Source organism: Rhinatrema bivittatum, chromosome 4 (genome assembly GCF_901001135.1).
Source record: "Rhinatrema bivittatum chromosome 4, aRhiBiv1.1, whole genome shotgun sequence".
NCBI classification, from domain to species: domain Eukaryota; kingdom Metazoa; phylum Chordata; class Amphibia; order Gymnophiona; family Rhinatrematidae; genus Rhinatrema; species Rhinatrema bivittatum.
This window is the reverse complement of record NC_042618.1, coordinates 472757406-472773675: the sequence shown is the minus strand read 5'-3', so window position 1 is coordinate 472773675 and position 16270 is coordinate 472757406. Positions and strand designations below refer to the sequence as shown.

The window sequence follows — 16270 nt, the reverse complement described above, 5'->3', positions numbered from 1 at the left end:
CCAGGCTTAGAGGAGCCAGTGCGCTGGCAGGCGGTCGCGGGGCCACTAGCAGTGCATGCGGCCCCTTCCTCCGGCTCTCCTCTCCACCAGTGCCGCCTTCCTGTCTGAGCTGGGAGGGAGGGAGGAGACCAGCCTAGAGGAAGTGGTTAGGAAGAAGAAAGTAAAGTGACGAGAGAGAGGATTACCAGAAAAAAAAAGGAAGCAGGGACTGAAACCTGGAGAGCAGTGTGATAAGAAAAAGATACTCAAAACTTTTCATATTTATTTTCAGTATAATTATTTCAGCCTGCGGTATTCAGTTGTTATGTATTTGAGCAGTTCCTTTTGAATTTAACATCAGGTAATAAGTGAGAAGCAGTGCCGCTCTCTGGCTTCTGCACTTGGGATGTGCATCGTACAGGCCTTTGTGGCTCACTCCCAACCGTGAGAGAAGGGACTGTAAAAACCTCTGCCAACCCACTGTCAGCATTGAAACCTTGGGCTGTCTGCAAGCTGCTCTAACTTCTCCTCCAGAACTGGAGGTGCCAGTTGGCTCCATGTCATCCACACAACATGAGTCCATCCTGGTTTTACCTCCTAGCAGTAGCACCCGTCTCCTCTGTGGACTTGTAATCCTGCCTTTCTGCGGCTCCACGGACGTAGTGAGGTAAAACCAGGAGTGGAGCCAGCTTGGAATCCTGCCTAGAGAGTGGAGGTGGACGGAGAGTCCAAGGGACTTGGAATATGCATGAAATGAATCTGCATGCGTGGCAGGTAGTGCATGCACAGGTATCTCATGCATATTCATCAGCAGCTTTGGGTTTGTTTTTTAAACCAGGTCCCCCTGAATTTGTGTTTTTTCTTTGAAAGGAAACCTTCCAGTGCCCTGGTCCTATTCCTGGGATAGTGCATTCATTTTGTCTTGTCTTGTGCTTCATCTTTTGCGCTGTGCAGATAAGAGATGAGAAGGGTGGTAAAGAGAAGGCACCCAAAGATGATGTTAAGCCTAGCTGGGATCGCAAGAAGGGATTTCCAGAGACGAAAGCCCAAAATGGGGAGAGCGTTCATGGATTTGCTGCTCACAAGCTTAAACATCAAGAAAAGTCTTGGAGGTAAATTTTAAAACCAATTGTAGCTTAACCTGAAATGTGTTCTTGTAAAATGCAAGTGAACGGACATCCCACAGTGGGATCAGTCAAGGTGTTTCACCTGGGAACTGGTGAAAGAGGTTCGTTCTAGCACGGGGGGGTGCTACCCCAACCTCTTCTGGTGACCTCCCAGATCCTGCCAGCTTCTCGGGAGATGCAGCAAGAATTCTCATGAGATGAGCGCTCACACGTCGGAGACCTGGCGCCTGCAAATGTATCTCATGCATATTCCATGAAAGCCGACAGGATTGGGGGTCACCAGGACGGGATTGGGAAGCTCAGTTCTAGCACAAGGCTGCTTGGCGGGACACGTCTCTCTTTCAGGATGCTCATGAAGCAGGTTTGCACACAGTGACTAATTATATACTCCGCTTGTCCTGCTGATGCTCTCTCTAGCTGGATTAATCCTGTGCAAGGATTTTATTGTGTCAGCATTATGATGAGCTGCGTGCAAAGATTTGGGTTACATGGAGCTTTCCTCTTGCGGTGGGTGAACCGTACAGAGCTAATCTGGTTCAGGCTTAAAGGAGAATTCTAAAAGCCCAGCACGTGCCCAAAAGCCAGTCAGGCTGGCGCATACCCACCGTATTTTAAAAACCGCCTAGATAAGCGCTTATCTTCCGTGCGCACGCGTCTCACTTACATTCAAAAGGAGCATGGTTTGGGCGGGGTGTGGGTGGTTCGGTGCAGGGAATGTGCGTGTTTATATTTAAGCGCCCGGGGACGCTCCCAGGTCCAGAGCCGCGTAAGTTTGCTTCTGCTTGGACAAGGTGTAAGTTTAAAACAATTAAAACCCTTCAGGTGTGGCTAGTTTTTTAAAGTCTGGGGTAACTGGGGGGGGGGAGTGTAAGTTATTCAGCCAAGGGGGTTTGGAGGCCTAGTTAACTGAGCAAACTGGTAATGGCTTGGGTGCGCACCCCTTTTAAACTCCCCTGACTTCGGTGGTAGAGGCGGGTTTTGTGCACCTGTTTAAAATGAGGTGTAGATGGATGCCCTTCCAGGCCAGTTTATAACTTGCGTGCGTCCCTGGTTGAGCGTCAGCGTGCCGCCACGCGCTGGTCTAAAAGTTACCCTTCCTAGTTTTTCGTTAGTTTTATTACCCATCTTTATTGTGGAAAAGACTCATGCAGACACCATCGCTGTCCAATTCCAAGGGTGTTGCAGTGAGCAGAAATGCTGTACCGTTGTGTCATGACATCAGAGCGGTTGTCAGTAGCGCTCATCGTGCACAAGGGGTTTTGTTTTTGGAACAGAGCGCTATATAAATACAGTAATAAGCCTTCAGGTCAATATTCAGACAGTTTGTCCAGCTAAGGGCTAGATTCATCGTCCCCTGCGGAATGATGAGCTGCCGCGGTAAAGGGAGGAGGGGCGCTAGTGTGCAGCCGGCTGCATCACGGTGCTGCGGTTTCGTCTGCCGTGGTGCAGCCACGCTAAAAGGTGGCGCTATTTCCGGCAATAACGTCCAAAACATTATCGCTGGCAGCAGTGCCACCACCCTATTTCCCTAAACCCCCTCCCAAACTCCTCCCTAGCCACACCCCTTACCCTAATTTTAATTTGACCGCCGCGATAATGGGCTGTGGCACCTTGGAAAATGAGCCTGTAAGTTTGATACTTAGCCGGGCGACGGCAGATTTTAAATGTCCCTACCCCGCTTAAGAGTTTAGCCAGATAAAAGTTAACCGGGTAAGACAGAAGCATTGCAGGGGTGTTCTGAGCAGGAGTTCGCCTAGCCGGGAAGCTGATATTTGAGTTAGTCAGATAAGTTATCTAGCTGTCTAGTCCTGCTGCAGAACAGTTCTAAAGTTAGCCAGATAAGTTTATCCAGCTCATTAGAACTTGTATCTGACTAGGATCTAGATTTATCATTTAGCTATACATTTCGCAAGAATAGCACCCGTGATTTATAAAAAAAAAAAAAAAAGAGGGACATGGTAATTTTTGAGATACCATAACATTTTTGAGATACTACAACGCCACAAGTGCTGAGAAGTGCCCAGACAGGCTTGTCCACATTTTGGGCTGCTCCGAGAGAGAGACTATAACGCTGTCATATGTTAACTATTTATACCACTATAGGAGTTGAGGTTTTGGTGGTGGCCTAGTTTTTTTTTTTTTGGGGGGGGGGCAGTTTTACATGCACAATCAGGTATGAGCAGCACAGTGCCCTTCAGTGAAGATTTGATGTGATTTGGAGGGAGGAAAGGTGCACAAGGTGGAGAGATTTGTGCAATGAACTCTCGACCTAGCTTGATAGCAGCTAGGCAGAGAGTGCATCAAACTAGGTTGAGAGTGTGCGTGCCTCCCCTGAGTCTCTCTCTGTCTCCCCTTCGCCTTCCATTTCAGGCACATCGCACAGATTAATTATCCCAGGAAAAAAGGTGTAGCTATTTCTGGCGCTAAAACCCACGATAACGTGCGCTACGGTATTGCACACAGTGCTAAGCACCCCTCACTTTAATTTACTATGCCCTAACGCCCTCCCATTTGGGAAAAATTTTAAACTTTGCGTACGTATCTCGCAATGCGTTATTTATCACGGGTGTTAGGGCTCTAACACCCGTGATAAGGCCCTAACGCTATTTCATAAATGACCATGTATATTTGGTAGCGAATGTAATCAGCAGCGCTCCGCTGAATGTCCTGCACAAGTCTCTTTAGCTGGAAAACTTCTCTGCTCTCCACACCGCTTAATATTGACCTCCTTATGTTTAAATATGATTGCTGCCTCACCCAGGTCAACCTGAACAGGCTGATCGAGTTCTGGTTATGACCCCCAGCATAAAAGCTAAGACTATATTATGATGCCTGCAGTGGGGAAAAACTGAATCAGCTTGTCCTGGATAAGCTGGCTTCAATGCATAAACCTAACACCAAAACTGTTCCAAATAATATCTACCAGGCTCGGTATTAGTCCAAATCATTGCTCATCAGCTCAGATCATGCCTAATGCAACATATTAGAGATGTGCATTTATTTTTAATGGTCAAGGCCTTAGGCCCAGTTCTGGGGCCCAGCCCTGAGGCCTGGTCCTGTCGCTAAGACCTAGGCCCGGCACCAGTGCCCGATGCCGAGGCTGTACATCAGAACGGCAGCATCCACTCTGGAGGAAAGAGCCGCACGGATGTCACTTTGGCCACCTCTTGCAAGTGAACATATCCCATTTTTGAAGCAACTGAACAAAAAAAGACACTGGAAGGCTTGTGCCTAGGCCTCTGTGCCAGCCTAGGCCTCAGCACTGGGACCAGACCTCCATGCTAGGCCTTGCCACCCAGAGCCTGACCTCGGTGCCAAGACCAGATTTAAGTCTGTATCCCGGCACCAGGCCTAGGCTTCGGCAACGAGACCAGACCTCAGCAGCAGGACCCAGGCCTCATGGCTGGGTCTCAGGGTCAGGCATCAAAACTGGGACTAACTGTCTATTCTGGGCCTCAAAGCTGGGCCTAGGCTTCAGCATCGGGCCCAGGCCATATTTTGACCTGGGACAACCCAGCCATGGCTGCCTGAGGCCTGTTTATTTTACATTTTTTTTAAGTGGTTCGGGTTTTTTGGTTTTGGGGGATTTTTCTTAGCTTTTTTTTTGTTTTGTTTTGTTTTTTTTTTTGTTTTGGCAAACAAACCAAACAAAAAAAAAATATTAAATGAACCAAATCTAGCAACAAAAAAAACCCCTGACACACACACAAAAAAAAGAACCGAATTGAAAATCTGGAAGCTGCATGTGCCTATGAGATATTAACAGGTCCTGATGTTCTTACTGGGACAGATCACATTTAACCTATGAACACAGATGCAATCCAGCACTGCAAAAATTAATTACTTGTATAGCACCATCTACGGTCTTTATTTTATCGCTGTCGACTGGGTTGGGGAGGGGCGCCGTTGTCACGCGAATACGACCATCTGTTTTTATACCTTGAGTGGTGGCCCCAGAACGAGGAGCGGGGACTCGTGTTTGACCCCTGGACACTTTCATACACTTTTTGCCACTTTTGTTTTTTTTTTTTAGCTAGCCGGGCCCCTTAAGGCAGTGGTGGCCCCGTTTGTTGGCCCTCACACGTTAAAAGGGCCAGGCCACGCTGTTTTGCCTCGCAGACCATGCGGCAATAGAGCTGCAGTATTTTTTTTTCAGGAGAGGGGGGACCACGATTGCTGGAAACCCCCTGCCACGAGAGTGGGGCCTCACCCCTGAAAATAAATCGCAGCTTACTGAAACCAGGCCAGTACTTTAAAAAAAAAATGCAGATGATCTGACTTTCCAGGGGGCTGACGGGGGCCAGTTCAGAGGACCGAACCAGTTCAAGCCTGAGAGCAGGAGCAGCACTGCAGGTGGCCCCTTTCAGTCTCAGCTTTTCGGGATGGTTGCGGGCCAGTGTTGGGCGCCATGCATTAGCACATTTTAGGGAATGCGGTAATTTAACTAATTACCAGCACTGCTGGAGAGGAGAGAAACCATCAGAATAAGGTGGGTCAAAGCCGAGGCGATACCAGCGAGCCCCATTATTTCAGGAAAGACTGATGCAGTCCATGGCAGGCAGGGACCTGTCGTTCGGATTGGCATTTGGTTTTCCTAAGAAAAGCAGGAACTACAAGTCCCTGCATGCCATGGAGTAAAACCTGGACCGGAGCAGTCTGAACTGAAAAAAATGGAGCTCGTTTCTTGACTGCTTTTATTTTAGCCTTGAACATTGCAAAGTTTGGGGCTTCTGTAGTTTAATGCTTGTGTTGTAGGTGTGCAGAACGATTTTACATTTGCACAGATGCACAGGAAAGCAATTGGCTTGCAATTATTATTTCCAATAGGGGTTTTGAAGAATCGACAGCTTTTTTTTTTTTTTTTTTTTTGTCCCATTACAATGAAAAAAGAGAAACCGAGAAGCCTCTGAAGGAGCTGCCACCTGGGTATCCGGTTCCCGCATTGCTAATTAATGATGCTTAATGCGTAATGAGTCATTCTAACCGGCGGCCGGATGGATGGAAGACCTGTAAGGTTGTTTCTTTTTCCTCCTCAGCACTTCCAGTGTAAAAGCGCAGCCCGATGGCGAGGAGGTGGAGGCGGGGAAGCGACTGGAAGATCTGCGCCGGCGACGGGGCGAAACGGAGAGCGAGGAGTTTGAGAAGATGAAACAGAAGCAGCAGCAAGCGGCGGTGGAGCTGGAGGAGCTGAAGAAGAAGCGGGAAGAGCGCAGGAAGATCCTGGAGGAGGAGGAGCAGAGGAGGAAGCAGGAGCAGGCCCAGCAGAGAGCCAAGGAGGAGGTAAAAGAGAGCACGGAGGAAGGCCGGGGGGGTCCTGAGGGGAGCGCGGAGGAAGGCCGGGGGGGATCCTGAGGGGAGCGCGGAGGAAGGCCGGGGGGGATCCTGAGGGGAGCGCGGAGGAAGGCCGGGGGGGTCCTGAGGGGAGCGCGGAGGAAGGCCGGGGGGGATCCTGAGGGGGAGCGTGGAGGAAGGCCGGGGGGGATCCTGAGGGGAGCGCGGAGGAAGGCCGAGGGGGATCCTGAGGGGAGCGCGGAGGAAGGCCGGGGGGGGGCCTGAGGGGAGCATGGAGGAAGGGGGGGGGGGGGTTCCTGAGGGGGAGCATGGAGGAAGGGGGGGGGGGGTTCCTGAGGGGAGCGCGGAGGAAGGCCGGGGGGGGGGTCCTGAGGGGAGCGCGGAGGAAGGCCGGGGGGGGGGTCCTGAGGGGAGCATGGAGGAAGGGGGGGGGGGTTCCTGAGGGGGAGCGCGGAGGAAGGCCGGGGGGGGGGGTTCCTGAGGGGGAGCGCGGAGGAAGGCCGGGGGGGGTCCTGAGGGGAGCATGGAGGAAGGGGGGGGGGGGGTTCCTGAGGGGGAGCATGGAGGAAGGGGGGGGGGGGGGTCCTGAGGGGAGCGCGGAGGAAGGCCGGGGGGGGTCCTGAGGGGAGCGCGGAGGAAGGGGGGGGGGGTTCCTGAGGGGGAGCGCGGAGGAAGGCCGGGGGGGGGGGGGGTCCTGAGGGGGAGCGCGGAGGAAGGCCGGGGGGGGGTCCTGAGGGGGAGCGCGGAGGAAGGGCCGGGGGGGGGTCCTGAGGGGGAGCGCGGAGGAAGGCCGGGGGGTCCTGAGGGGAGCGCGGAGGAAGGCCGGGGGGGGGGGTCCTGAGGGGGAGCGCGGAGGAAGGCCGGGGGGGGGGGTCCTGAGGGGAGCGCGGAGGAAGGCCGGGGGGTCCTGAAGGCCAGGGGTCCTGAGGGGAGGAAGGCCGGGAGGTCCTGAGGGGAGCATGGAGGAAGGGGTTCCTGAGGGGGAGCGCGGAGGAAGGCCGGGGGGGGGGGCCTGAGGGGGGGCGTGGAGGAAGGCCGGGGGGGGGGGGTCCTGAGGGGGAGCGTGGAGGAAGGCCGGGAGATCCTGAGGGGGAGCGCGGAGGAAGGCCGGGGGGGGGGGGTCTTGAGGGGAGCGCGGAGGAAGGCCGGGAGGTCCTGAGGGGGAGCGCGGAGGAAGGCCGGGAGGTCCTGAGGGGGAGCGCGGAGGAAGGCCGGGGGGTCCTGAAGGCCAGGGGTCCTGAGGGGAGGAAGGCCGGGAGGTCCTGAGGGGAGCGCGGAGGAAGGCCGGGGATCCTAAGCAATGCAGTGATGTGAGAAGGCAACCTGCACGTTGTCGTCCTGCCAAGTCCAAAAGCAGCAACCTCAAAGTCATCGTCTAGGGCAGAGTTCAAGTCAGCTTAGTGGGTCTGGAGAAAGTTAAATACCATTTATGGGACCCAGGTGAAAATGGCAGCGAGAGATTGTGGCATGGAAGCTGCTGAAAGCAGTGTAGGACTGTGCTGGTGCCTCAACCAGCAGATTCAGTTAGGAGTAACGGGGGAGCACTTTCAGCTAGAAATGCCTTGCTGGGGCTGCCCAGACTTCTCCTGTGTTATACTTTTCTGTGCCTGCGAGTCGTCTCTGTCTCCTGAGCCTCTCCTGGCCTCACTGTGTGGATAATTCTGCTGGAATGGGGGCTGCTTTCTGTCAAGTTATACTCTGAGGCATTAGACATACCCTGGGGGGTGGGGTGGGGGTAACTCGTATGGTGACGCTGTACGTGAGCGGGGAGAGGAAGCGGAGGCCGGGGGAGGCCCGGGGGTGTTAGGCGACGCAGTGACGGGGGCAGCACAGCTGAGGGCGGGCTTGGCGCGGGGCTTTAGAAGCAGAGCTCTCCCTTCCTGTGGCCTTTGCGAGGCAGCACCGGAGCGGGGCTTCCCTGCAGGAGGGGCCGGCGGGGCTGACGCACTGCCCGCGCTCACGTCAAACACGTACAGCAGAAGTGGATGCGCTGGGGGGGAAGGAGAGAGGTCCCGGAGCAAGAGGGGAGGACGTCCGGCTCAGTCAGAACCGACCTTTAACGAACTCACAATCCTCGCCCAGCGCCTCTGTCACAACGGCCTTTTTTATTTTAATTAAAATTTGTTTTCAGATTCTGCGTTCTCAGACCGGAAAGATGTTTTAAAACAGTTCTGCATTTGACTTTATTTAAAGTGTAGCGCGTGTTTAATTGTTTTATGCGCAGTTAATTTGTTGGAGCTGCATCCAGTTATCGGAAAAGTGAGAAACCCTGAACTGAACTACATACGTTTAACTTCCACGGGGGTCAGTTTTGAAGGGGACGCGTGCGGGAGGGCGAGAGAAGGCTCTTTGAGAATTGTCCCCCTCGCCCCCGACCCCTGGCGGGGAAAGAGGGCGGAGCAGGGGGGGAGGGTTAGAGCTCGCTTTGGCGGTAAGGTAAAGTCGCGCAGCTGAATAGCGGCGAGAGATTCCTCCCGGGGGTCCGGGACTGCCGCCCCAGTATCGCATGGACCTCTAGACTGGAGGCAAAGCGCAGGCCACCAGTGACTGTTTGACTCCATCTCGCAGGAGGAAAAGAGGAGGCTGAAGGAAGAGATTGAGAAGAGAAGAGCCGAGGCGGCTGAGAAACGCCAGAAGGTGCCAGAGGATGGCTTAGTGGATGAGAAGAAGCCGTTTAAGTGTTTCACCCCCAAAGGTTCATCTCTCAAGGTAAGTTTCTGGCAAGCTAAAGGGGATGTTTAAATCTGCTGATCCCCCTCCTGCGTCTCGCTCTCAGAAAAACCCCTTAAAACCGGGTACCCAGCTGCTAAACTTCTCGTCCATCCCCAGCCTGCTAAACGTCTCGTCCATCCCGCAGCCCCGACGCCCTCTCGCTCTCCGGCACCTTCATCCCTCCTGCTCCCCTCGCTGCCCGGGCTGCTGAGTTTCGGCCGTGGGATCCTGCTCCCAGGCTTCCTGCGGGGCCCGAAGGTCAAAACGCCACCCACTGCACGGGAAGCGACCTCAGACTCCGTGAATGCTTGGGGGGGGCACGGCCGTTTGGGTTTCTGATTTGCGCTTTAATCCAAAATCTGGAAGAGACAGAGTCTTTCCAGCCTAGACGACGTCGGGGGGGTGAGGATATTTCAGATTCATTCGGAACTTCAGACCTTCCTTCTAATATAAAACCACTGCAAACCTTCATGAAATATCTGCCACGCTGCCTGGTGACGGAAACCCAGGCGCAATGCAGTTCATGCTAATAATCCCGCTGTTTGCATCTGTTTTGCAGGTCTACTTTATCATATTGTTCAGTGTACGTATTTCACCTTTCTAGTCCTTTCCCATTCAGTAAGGACTCTCTCCCATTCTCAGCTCAGGATGAAAATCCTTGCTGGCCTAAGCCATCCGTGAATATGATGAGCCTGATCCCTGGTTCTGGTCCTCGGTGAATGGGGAGAGGAGTCCTTTTTGAATCGGGCCCGTTGTGTGCTGTGGTCCGCTTTGTCTCTGCTGTGTGTTTGCAGGTCCTGCACGTAGAGGACCGGGCACATGTGGAAGTGCTCTCGGCTTAATTGCTGGAAACTTATGTACAGGCAAAAGAACCTAAGTTTTTTTTATCCGAGAGCCTGTAAACATGATTGCATTAAGCCCGCCTTTAACCCGAACTGAACTTTCTTCCTGCGTTTTGAACTGCTACGGCCTTTGCTCGGTTATGACCGCACCGTGAAGGTATTTCTGATGTCAGAATTACAGCGGAGACACATGCCTGGCAGAATAACGTAGCGGTTACAGGACAGGGGCTGCAAATCCACAGGCTGTGGCTCCGTTTCTCTGATTTCACTTTCCAGCACTGCCTGTGCTCGTACTTAGAAGGAAAGCTTTTTGGGACTGGAACACACAGACCTGTCGGCCGCCTTCTGCAGTGTCCATGCACACTAATGGGGCAGTGCTGTACATAAATATTATTATTATTATTATTATTAAAAAAAAAAAAAACCCCTGAAATCCTGGACATTCCCATGAGTGGTCGAGATTCGGGCGTGGTATGGGCGTGATGCGCGCTGGGGAGAGGAGATAATCACATGAGCAGTGTGACCCTCCTTTTCGATGTGCCGCAGGGGGGCTCTGAGAAGCCGCTTGTTAAATTATTTTCTGGTCACGCCTGTGTGCGTGCCAGTGCAATGGCGCATGCATGTTCTATAACCACACGTGGTGGGAGCCCCTTAGTGTAAGGTGTTGGTGGCACTGACCAGGGATGCTCTGCTGATATCGGGTGTGGGGAAGCTGCAGCGGAGGAGGAAGTGAGAGGTAGACTCTTGGGTTCTGCAAACAGCAGAAGGGTTAACAAGCTCATTTTTAGCAATTCAGGTAGCATTTTCTGCAGGGAGATCTGGCACCAAGGAATCTCACTCAGGGCCTTCCGTCGGCTTCTGCAAACACCACCTCAGTGCTTGCCCGTAGCTCCCCAAAACGTCAGCAGTCTCACAAGATCTTTCTAGAAGACCCATCTTAAGGGCAAGTTGGCATCTTGTCCGTCGGATCCGCAGTGCCAGTGCCTAATGTAACAACTTGTTATAAACAAGCACCTACCTAACTTTATATTCTGCCTTTCGGGCCCTGCAAAGCAGATTGCATTCAGGTCCTCCCGCAGGGCCTGGATTCTGTGTCCTGTGGGGAAGATGCGTTGGTAAATCAAGCCCTAGGTTTGTACCCCAGGCATCAGCGGGTGAAGAGAGTGGCACAGGCAGCGGCAGTGTGATTATTAACCCTGGTCTCCCTGCTTCGTAGCCCGCTGCTCTGACCCCTCCAGTTCTGTTATTTTTTTTTCTGCTTTGTAAGTAAATGTGCTCAGACTTACTATTTTCCCTGGCGGTGTTCAAACTAATGCAGACTTTGTATGGCTCACGGTCATTTTGTGCACGGTCAGAGACCGATTTTATCCTCAGCCCCGGCAGGCCTGACGTTTTCCCCCCCAGTTGGTTCGGTTCCCGCCCTCTTCTAGCTGTGCTTTTTTTTTTTTCTCTCTCTCTCTGACTGCCAGACCACCCCGGCAGCCTCATGACTGCAGCTCTGGTAGGGGCGCAGTAAGAGAGCCCACAGGAACTTTGCTGCCCCCTTCAGGCTTCCATATGACTAGCAGAGCCCTCGCGTGCCCGGCTGCGGGCTTACTCGGTCTCCCGGCCCGACGCACCCAGCGGGGTCAGAAGAGCAGCATCTGGGCTGGGGGGGGGGGGGGAAGGGGTAGGATTTCAATCAGGTTGGACAGCAGCGGGCGACGGACGGGGAATTTTGCCCCCCTAAGCACAGGTCTGGTGCGCCTGCGTGTGTAAATCCAGGCCCGTGCATAGTGACGGCTTTTTTGTTGTTTTTTTGTTGACGCGAGGAAGATTTCCACTCTGCAAATTTAACTCTTCTACTGAATGGAGGCAAAGGTCTTACCCGAGGTCCGTGCGGCACGCAGCTCTGAAAACAATGCAAGCCAGACGGAAAATGAGCAAAATAGTGCCTGGGTGGCAGGCTTGCAAACCCGGGGCAGGATGGCTGAGCTGAACCTACTCGTGTAACAAGAAACGGGAAAGGAGAGCCGTAATTCAACTAAGAGCAGCCGGAAAACTGGACAGCGTACATGGGGCTTGTGCTGCTTTTCTGTCGGCTTACGAAGGGGCCACATGAATTGTTTTTTTGAAATGTCTGTTTGCCTGGGAGGGAACCAGAAAACATTTGGTCTTCAGTTATCACAAACAATCTCAGCTGTTTCCCATAAGCAGGCAGCCAGCGCGGTGCTGGAAGTCACCCCTGCAGCCAGAACTCGCCGTAAGAAGCAGCCTTGGACAATTTTGGCAATTGTGGTGCAGCTGGAACGAGCCGATGGCTTGAACCAAATTAAGACGGCAGAGGCCTTTTCTGAGCAGATCCCTTCCATATAGTGATTTCAGCAGCCTTTCTTCTGGCCCTGAAATCTCTGCCAGGCCACCACGCTCCCCAGCTCCGATGCATTTCACTGCCACCTTGTGTCCTTTTAAAGAAGCAGGAGTGCATTTTTCATGCCATGCGACTGCGGGCAGCAGTGAAGAGATGGACGTCAGCGCTGTGTGTATCCGTGTGGAGGGAGCATTGAGAGGTGGGGAGATGTGGCAGGATCTCGACTTTCTACTCTCCCTCCACACACACACTCACACTCTCACACACACACACACTCACTCACTCACACACTCTCACACACACACACACACACTCACTCTCTCTCACACACACACACAGACAGACAGACAGACAGACAGACACATACACACTCCCCTTAGCGACTGCACTGTCATTTCCAGTCTGGGACCACCTGCAGTGTTGAAGGAACTGAATTTTACAGCAGGAGCTTTCCTGCTGCTGTTATACTGCAGCCTGCCTGCCGCGCGGCTCGTTAAAACTCCTGTGTACAGCATTTTGCAGTTGTATCCGCTCTCCATTCTGCCTTAAAATTAACAAGTCACGGGCCGACGTGCTACCGCCAGAAACACAATACTTCGTAGCTGGGAAACCTTTGTTATTCTGAAGGCAAAGCCTGTGCAATAGCCCAGTGTAGCGTGCAGGTAGCAGGTCCCACCCTGCGGCTTCAGTGCCGGTGCACGACTGCCACTGTCACCGTGCAGAATTGCAGCCCGGGGAGAGGCGAGCACGGGCAGGGCTGGCTGGCGTGCGCAGTTAGAAGCCCGAGCTCCGCACAGCGCATCAGTTTTCTGAAGGTGGCGAGGCAGCTTGCCCGTTATTTAAATTCACGTCATAACACAGAGAGCAGTGACAGCCGGTGAGGACTGTGAGGTTACCTCGTCTGCCCTGTTGGCTTGGTATTGCGATGCCGCAGACCCCACCTCCGGGTGCGTGCTCGCTCGCTGTCCAGGATGGGAGGGTCTGGGGGACGACATCCTCTCTGCTTTCAGTGCTTCACTGTCGCTAGTGAGGTTCTGGGCAGTAACTCTTGTCTGCATGTTGTTGTCATGGTACACGTTTATCCATTGTAACCCTCCCGTGGCGGGATTGGCTAGAAATAAAAGTAAAATGGTGTGTCTCCGCTTATTCTGAGCGTGGGCTGAAGGGTGTGAGGCTGGCGGGAACGCCAGCTCCAATGTTGCTGGGTTTGTTCCTGCAAGAATGTAAGATTTGCCCTACTGGCTCAGATTAAAGATCCATTAAACCCAGTATCCTGTGTCTGGGTCAATGGGAAGTACTCAGCAGATCCCAAGGAGAAGATTCAGTTCTTCCTTGCTCACTCCCAGGGATAAGCAGTGATTTTCCTCAAGCCCATCTAACAGTTTATGGACTTTTCCTCCGGGAACTTGTCCAAACCTTTTTTTTTTTAAACCAGCTACAGTAGCAGCTCCTACCACATCCTCCGGCAACAAATTCCGGAACGTAATTGTGCGTTGAGTAGGCTTATGCAGGAGGCTGGATGTTAGGGCAGAGGCCGCACTGGTAGTGCTGGTTGCTGGATTATTACAGAACTATCTGGCTGGGCATGGGATGGGAGGGGACGCTGGCTGTGACGTGACAGCGGGATTTTGTATGCTCGTCTGCCCAAGATGAGAGACTGCAAATGCGGAAGGTGGTAAAATGATGCCCCGGATAGGGAGCGATATCTTACAGGCAGTCACGCCAGATGGCTGGCAGCGGGGATATATCTAGGGACCTTAGTTTATTTTTTTTCCCAGGAGTTTAGCAGTTTATTACAAGAACAAAAACGATATTTACCTCGTAAAATGAGTCATTTCTTTCCGCTGATTTCTCTTGGTTTTTCTTGTTGTTGTAATAAAACCCTGAATAATTACAGGGGGAAACTGAAAACAAAGGTGCCTGGGTCATATGCATGGCAGTGTGGACAGGAATAACTGGGCAGGCTGGCCGGGCCGCGTGGACTTGCCCTGCCGTCATCTCCTGTGTTAACAGCATTGCCCTGGCCTCACCTCGTGCTGTCGCCACCGGCACGTGAGCGCACCCGAGGTGCTGGCATGCGAGTTCAAAGCTATCGGTGATTTCACGAGCTTGTGTGTGTGTGTGTGTGTGTGTGATTGCAGCCTGCTGTGATTCTGTTTTGGCTTTGAAGACGCTTCCACGAAGCACCGGGTTTTGCATTCATTTAGACGTTGCTCATGCTTGTGACATTTTGCCTTGCAGATAGAGGAGCGGGCAGAGTTCCTGAACAGATCAGCTCAGAAGAGGTAAATGATTTAAGCTGCTGGCGCGTGCGTGATTTGAGTCATTCCTCTGGTAATAAAACCTGCCTTAACCGGGTAATCCTGTCCTATCCGTAGCGGTGCTAAAGCCAGCCACCCCGCCACGGCCGTCTCCAAGATCGACAGCAGACTGGAGCAGTACACCAGCGCCATAGAGGTAACCTTTCCGTCTCCCTGTTGCCTGTCCTGGTACTCGGGGATGCTGTCCGGGAACTTGAGTGCCAGCATTAAAACATTGCTTCATGCAAAAGGCGCAGACTTCAGGTGATGAATCTTTTAACAAAAAAAAAGTGCCTTGCTGCTTTAAGCTGGGGCTGGCAGAGCAGGGACCGAGTTGCCCGAGCATCCCAGGACTGTTCTGCTGGCCGGTGGCAGTCCCGCAGATAAGCACAAGTTTTTTAGCTTATTCTTAATTAAAAAAAATTTAAAAATCTGAAACGAAACCAACCGGGCAGCGGGGATAGAGTCCGGTTCTGTTCCAGGATGTGAAAGCTGCTTCCTTCCTTCCTTCCGCAGGGCACGAAGTCCTCCAGGCCTGCCAGAGCCGGGGCGTCCGACCTTCCTCTCCCGGCCGAAGGCGTCCGGAACATCAAGAACATGTGGGAGAAGGGCAAGGTGTTTTCCTCTCCGGGCGCCGCGGGAACACCCAACAAGGTAACCGCCGCACGCTGCAGCGTTTGCTTCCTGTCTGCGATGGCGGGGAGAGGCGACGGATTTACCAGGTTAAGGTACTTCGCAGCAGCGTCACCCAAACGGTTTTTGTTAACAATTAACTGCTGCCTATTAAAAAAAAAAACAAAAACCCAAAGATACAGGCACCGTTTCCCCAGGGGCAGCTATCACCTGGAACGCTCCTGGGTTTTCAGGATATCCCTAATGAATATGTAGGAGGCGGTGTGCATGCAGATCTCTCTCCTGGATATTCACTAGGCAGGTGCTGAGGGCCGGGAGCGGGTACCACTGATCTAGAGCATAGGATGTGCCGGCGCCGAGCCGCACCAAATCTCCGTCGAGCCCAGCATCCTCTCTCCAAGGGCGGCCAGCCTGGGTCCTTGGTGCTCGCTCCCAGGGATAGGCCGCGGGCTTCCGAGTCCACCTGGCTAAGAATGATTTATGCTCTCTCTTCCCCCGGGAACTTGTCCAAACCCCCTTTTAAACTCGGCCACGCCTGATGCAAAGCCCTTTTGTAGAATTTGGATGCCAGGTCTGTCTCTCCCCCCCTCGTGCTGGAATTGGCGGGAGGTAGAAGAAATAATGCACTTAATGCACGTGGGAAGCGAGGTGTCCTGAAGGCTAGGGGGGTCCTGCACGCATGTCTTGCCTGCCTCAGGGATGTGCCTGCCGGTTTCTTCTCAAGGCGCTTGCACCTGTTTTGTTCCACAACGATTTCTCCCGGGAGTCCCAGGAACCCCTTCCCTCCCCCATCACTGCCTTGGCTGTAGGTCATTTTCATGAAGTGCAGTTATGACCGTACTGTTAGCGCTGGTTTCTGAGAGGCGAGGGGAAGGTCAGAAAATCAGCCGTGGTCTGCGGCACTGCAGTGGGCATGAAAATGGGCAGGCTGGGTGGATCTGAAGGGCTCTCTTCCTGTGGTTTGTGTCCTTGCTGTTCTGTGGCAACGCCTCTGTCCTGGAAGATGGTGGGTGCCAGTGCGGGGGTGGTTTTTAT

General features: G+C 53.2%; 1 protein-coding gene across 6 annotated transcripts in view; it reads left to right on the top strand.

Annotated features, from left to right (window-relative positions):
- The window catches only part of LOC115089200 (non-muscle caldesmon-like), a 268564-nt gene that overhangs the window by 233721 nt on the left and 18573 nt on the right, over nucleotides 1-16270 (top strand). For all 6 annotated transcript variants that reach the window (XR_003856028.1, XR_003856027.1, XM_029597254.1 and 3 more), the window contains 6 exons: nucleotides 934-1091; nucleotides 6143-6386; nucleotides 8967-9107; nucleotides 14544-14587; nucleotides 14681-14759; nucleotides 15119-15256. Coding sequence is in view for 4 of the 6 variants with exons in the window: in XM_029597254.1 (XP_029453114.1) it covers nucleotides 934-1091; nucleotides 6143-6386; nucleotides 8967-9107; nucleotides 14544-14587; nucleotides 14681-14759; nucleotides 15119-15256 (804 nt within the window). In the remaining 2 variants the exon portion in view is untranslated. The remainder of the gene's footprint in view (nucleotides 1-933; nucleotides 1092-6142; nucleotides 6387-8966; nucleotides 9108-14543; nucleotides 14588-14680; nucleotides 14760-15118; nucleotides 15257-16270) is intronic.